Source organism: Anneissia japonica, unplaced genomic scaffold, assembly GCF_011630105.1.
Source record: "Anneissia japonica isolate Jap-2015-1 unplaced genomic scaffold, ASM1163010v1 scaffold2756_len2360902_cov194, whole genome shotgun sequence".
NCBI classification, from domain to species: Eukaryota; Metazoa; Echinodermata; class Crinoidea; order Comatulida; family Comatulidae; genus Anneissia; species Anneissia japonica.
This window is the reverse complement of record NW_022719050.1, coordinates 1,975,768-1,981,813: the sequence shown is the minus strand read 5'-3', so window position 1 is coordinate 1,981,813 and position 6,046 is coordinate 1,975,768. Positions and strand designations below refer to the sequence as shown.

Here is a 6,046-nt window from a genome sequence, read left to right as displayed (position 1 = left end):
GAGCCATGAATAACATCCATAGTCATTTTCTCAGGTAACTTAAAATGAATTAAATTTATTTCAAATATTTAATATAGGTAAATCGTTATCAATCCATATAAAGATTTTAAAACGTGAAATATTCTACACATAGCAGTAAATTTATCAACAGAATTTCGCATTTAAATTAATGTACTATATTATACTTGATCACTGTTCACATTCAAGTTGGCTAGGCCAGCCAAACTTCCATGCTGGTTAATTATAGCTGAAGAACCAAGTAAATTTCCTCGAGAATACAAGGTGCTCTGGGTACTTTCTCGTGCTGGCTGAAAACGAGCAAACGGTGAAGAGGGTTTACACAAGGAAAATGTTCGGAAAAGTGTTTTTTTGTGAATGTGAACAAGTTTTCCCAAAGGGGATTCGAGCCCGGGATCATTTTTATATTACAGCTTAATGTGAGTAGGCCAATATACGTGGTTTATCTATAACTAACAGTGAACCTGTTCTACTCTGCCTTCTGAACACCGTGACAAACAATCGATTTGATGCAGTAATGGACGTAAATGGCAGCCTAGATGGAAAATATTATAAAGCCTGGGGCATATTGTTGATTTAATTGTGTGTGAGATAATTTAAAAAATGAATACTATCTTGAATATTACTGTAGCCTATATATTTGAATTTCACAATAATTAATCGGTAGACGCATATTGATAAGCTTAATACATTTACTCAATGATAACATACTTATATTATTTACATTTATGATGTGCAGGCATGCTTTAGAAATTTGCAGTCCGTGCGTGCGATATACAATGTCTAGGCTATCATTAAATTGGCTACCTTAGCAGATGACGTCATTATAATATTTTACATCACATTAATCATCAATGACTGTTGAAAAAATATCCTTAACTTTCCATCCCATGATAGGCTATCATAGGCTATGATAGGCATGATAATACAGTGCGTTATATCATATACCCGCACACCATGACTCACTGGTTTAATGTAAGCCCGAACTAGCTACGTCGTCAGTCATTAGAAACACACTTTAACTACCGTACTTTTTGTCAACAATGCAAAAGAACAATAAATGATATCTAGTTTCAAACACAGTTCATAGACAATAGTTAATAATTTGCCATTTTCCTAGTCGTATTTCGTTAATTTTCTGCACGCACTACTCCTTAATTCTATACTTGCTCAATTATTATCCTTTCCCTCGCAATAATGAAGACGATGTTTTCATATATTAGACAGAGAGATTCATTTCATAAAGGGAGTAGTAAACTCTAGACTCCATAAACACATTATAGTATCATGTATATAGATTTTGTCATTTAAAGATGACCAGGCCTACTCAAATTGAAATTATAACGATCAATATGTAGGCCCACCTACATAATAATGTGAGTAACGCGTTTACTAACAACGTTTGCATCCGCGAATATTCCAGGTGGTAGGGAAAAGATTTTTTTTTTCAGATCCCAGTAGGTCTATTAAGACAACCATAACTATGCACCTTAAACATTTTTTTTTAAATGTCATTTGAGTCGGTCAAAAAAAGTAAAAAATTTGGTTGTTTATAAATGGCCAAATCCATTTAAAATATGTTTTATTGAAATTTGCTACAGTATTTTTCACAGATATTCTCCTTAGAAATCGATATCATATAAAATCATAAACCAGTTTTGCCGCTTGATCCCAACCTCAGCGGGACAATTTAGTCTATTGTCCTCTTTACAAAATATAGAATTTTCTACCATTTGTAGTTGATCTTAAATGTATGGAAACTATTGTTAGGTTCACAATCTTACGAAAATTAAAAGGAATAATCTTACGTCATAAATTTTAAATTTTTAAAATAAAAAGTGTAAGTTTGCCAATCCCCTTAAACAGAGGAGTCCGTTTTACCCTTCCAGTATATATTATTATACCGGTACCAATGTATACACCTGAAGAAACAAACGACGTGCCTAGCCCAAAGACAAATGCACAAGGGATTCGAATTCCCACAATAAGGTTGATCAAAAACCAACCACACTACTAATACTGTGTTCGCAGTAACTCATATTAATATATTAGGTTCCGTTCCTAAACAGGTAATCCTTCATTTTTTGAATGTACAATATACACGCGCCATCAGCATACAAAACGTAGGAATAGGCCTATCCTTATTTGGAATAGTTAGGTACAGCAGTAGACAAATTTAAGGTTGACAATAGAGCTGTTTTGCCATGTTATGTTACCAACGTCTAAAGCTACGTTTACACTAGATACGATAACGACACGACAACGGCACGATAAAATGGGTTCAGTGTTGAAGAATATACGACAGCGATGATATTGTCGTGTCGTTATCGTGTTTAGTGTAAATGTAGCTTTACTCGGTGTCAAGCGCAATGCCTGGTTTGACTATCTAGAAACAATGTATGAAACGCCTTTCGGGTTTCAACATTATATTATGTTGTTATTAACAAGATATTTGTAATGTTGACAGGCCTGTTATTCAGGATGAAGTTTTACTTTCATACATTCAACAAGACGTGTAGAGCGACAACTGCGTATGTGTGGCGGAACGGCCAAGTAATCGACTGAAATAAGCAAGAATCATTAGCGTTTAATTTTCTTCACAAGTTTGAAAAACAACCTCGTTGATGAAAACACCTGGGCTTACTGCTCAGCCACCGATTTTGAGTCCATGTCAGTACTTGGCAAAACTTCTAAAGATTTCATATCATTTTCGCTCGAATTAGGCTCCGTTATTTCTGGGATCTCGTTTTCTTCGACAATTTTACTGCCAAACACAAAGGTTTGAGAGTTTGAGTTGTACACACGCAAAGGTTCGTTGCATGGGATTGAATCGAGTGCAACGTTTACTGATGAGGAGTTACTTGGTACCGCACTGCCAGCCAAACTTCCATGCTGGTTAATTATAGCTGAAGAACCAAGTAAATTTCCTCGAGAATACAAGGTGCTCTGGGTACTTTCTCGTGCTGGCTGAAAACGAGAAAACGGTGAAGAGGGTTTTACACAAGGAAACAGTTCAGAAAAGTGTTTTTTAAAGTTTTCACCGACAAATGTGTATATAAACGGATTGATACAACTGTTTGAATAACAGGCACTTTTAGATAATGCGTCGATAATATTAAATGCTTTGCTCTGTACACTGTCTTTGTTAAGTAACCTGACAAATTGAGTCGTATAATACGGAGTCCAGCATATAATAAAACCAACAACGACTGACATCGTCAACACGGTAACACGTTTGGACGCACGATGTGCTCCACTTGCCATATCTGAGCCAGCAGGGAAATTCCGACTCCGCATTTTATAGAGAAGTGTGGAGTAGCAGAAAAATATGATTTTGACCGGAATTAAAAATCCCAATAAAAGAGAGTAAATAGTAAAGTGTGTATTGTCTAAGAAAAAATTATCTGGATAAGAAATAAAACAAAACACTCCGTAATCATTTTCATGGATTCTGGCATAAATCGAACTCGGTAAGCTAAGTATGAAAGATAAGATCCACATTGCCACACATATAATCTTTGCAAACTTGCGCGTACGGTATTGCATCGAAGACAGCGGGAAACATATCGCAAAATATCGATCAATGCTCATAGCTGTGACGATGTAAACACTCCCAAACTGATTCATACCATCAATTCCAACCATTAGTATACATGCGACATGACCAAAGGGCCAGTTTTTTACTGAGTAATATGCATGAAACGGTAAACTGCAAAGAAACCCGAAATCAAATAGCGCCAAGTTGAATATGTAAATATTAGGTATAGTTCGCATATTCTGGAATCTCAGTATAATGAAGATAACTAATCCATTTGCTGTAAGCCCAATTATGGCGATGATGGAGTAAATCATCGGCAGTGTATATTTTGATAGCCAATCGAGGTCCATTTCCATTGTGTCGTTGACCGAATCATAGGACATAAAAGAACTTAAACTTTGTCCAGGTGAATTGTCGCCTTCCATACTTGATCCAATAGATACTAAGAATCACACATTTATTGTCGTTACAAGCATGAACTGTAATTATATAAAATAATTGTGACTTCACGCCTTCACAGAGACTTAACAAGGGAGTTATAATTGAAATTGATTCGTGTTTCGCTTGAAATATATTGCTTAGTTCCAAAATAGCAAACCCAATTGAGAAAGGTTGTGTTTATATGTCGAATATAAACATTTCAAAGACAAGACAAAGTGACCAATGGCATGATAAGTAAAGATAGTAGGTATACGGCTTCTACAGACACTGTTGTAGTTAACTGGCATATTCAATCAAATGAAGAGTATATTGCTTCGAGTTCTCGATTGATTAATGATCAATGAACAGAGGAAAATCAGGCATGATTTGTATTTTCCGAAACGATTATCCAGTAAAATTACCTATTAATAAAAAAGATGAAATTTAATACATTGAATAGGATGGAAAAATGAATCGATAGAAACAATTGGAATTATTTGAATCTGGTAATCACATGAATTTAGTAGAGTTTTATGAGTCCATTATGTAGCAGAATATCTGCTGCATGCTATTCTGAATCTGATTTTACCGTTACTACCGAACGTCGACATAATGTGTATACGAAAAAGGAGAAGGTTTAGTGCGCATAACTGCTGTTGTTGGTCGTTGCTGGACCGTCTTGTGCTCAGCAGTCATCCATACCGGTACCATACGGTAGCAACTGGAGATATCTATGAGATATCTTAACCGCTGGACCATAGTAGTCCTCAAACCAATATGCAATGACTGAGATGGCCTGTTAAAGCTCGGTTTCCATAGAAACGCCCACCTTATCGGCGACAGCATTTGTTGGGAAGGTTAAACATGGTTCAACTTTGCCGATTGCGTTGCATACGAATCGGGTGCCTTTCCAATTGCGTCAGGGCAGCTAGCAATGCACCATGATTCGATTTCGTCAGGGCAGCTAGCAATGCACCCTGATTCGTCTGCAACGCAATTGGCAAACTTGAACCAGGTTCAACCTTCCCAATGACTGTTAGCGACTGTCGCCGATAGGGTGAGCGATTTTATGGAAATCAAGCTTTACAAAACTATAATACAAGCCAAAAAAAAACACATTTTATAAAAAATACTTTAGTTGAGTTTTTTTTTTTAATGCAAAAAGATTAAAATTACTATATGATAATTGTATCGATAAAAGTTGATAATAATCATAGTCTGATAACGATTATGATTATGACAATTATACTTACGGCAATGATTATTTTTATAAAAAGTACTTTAGTTGATTTTTTTTTAATGCAAAAAGATTAAAATTACTATATGATAATTGTATTGATAAAAGTTGATAATAATCATAGTCTCATAACGCTTATGATCATGACAATGATAATTACGGCAATGATGATGATGATGATGACGATGATGATAGTTATGATGGTGGGACTGTTGCTGCTGATCATACTGATGATATGCTGCTGTGAGTGATGGTGATGATGATAATTATGAAGTTAATAATAACGATGATAATTGTGATGGTGGTGGCGCTGATGTTGATGGTAATAACCATGGCGAATCAAATGGCCTAATGTTTGCCAGGGGCAACGCAACTTCGAGACATTCAGTATTATAGGCGATGGTTCGAGCAGCAATCTCACCTATGGTTCTGGTGGTGGAACAAGTCTTCTCGAATACGTACGGTACTATGAACAATAGGCCCGGTGTACACAGTTGGCATAAGTGCACTTTAAAGAACCCAGTACATCTTTCGAGACGAGTAGGGGTTACCCCGGTGTACTAGTCCAGTGGCGTATCCAAGGGGGCCGTGGGAGAGGGGGGCCGTGTGGATGGGCCAAGGGACCCCCCCACAAAAAGCTAGCGTCCGAAGGCGAGGGGGCACCCCCCCCCCCATTCGAAAACTTCGAAGCAAAAAAAATTTGGCTAGGCTTATGCTTATGCTGTCACGGTTAACGCAATTCGGGAATCTAAGAAGCAATATTTTTCAGTGGACGTAGCCACCGAAAATAAATTCCACGTCCCCTCATATTTTGGTCGCGTCCCCCCCCCCAC

At 36.9% G+C, this 6,046-nt stretch overlaps 1 protein-coding gene across 1 annotated transcript in view; it reads right to left on the bottom strand.

Annotated features, from left to right (window-relative positions):
- Positions 1-299: 299 nt before the first annotated feature.
- LOC117110818 (somatostatin receptor type 2-like) overlaps positions 300-6,046 on the bottom strand; it is an 8,075-nt gene continuing 2,328 nt past the window's right edge. The window contains exon 2 of the mRNA XM_033253644.1: positions 300-4,398. Within this exon, the coding sequence (XP_033109535.1) occupies positions 2,659-3,981 (1,323 nt within the window). The 5' untranslated portion in view covers positions 3,982-4,398 and the 3' untranslated portion in view covers positions 300-2,658. The remainder of the gene's footprint in view (positions 4,399-6,046) is intronic.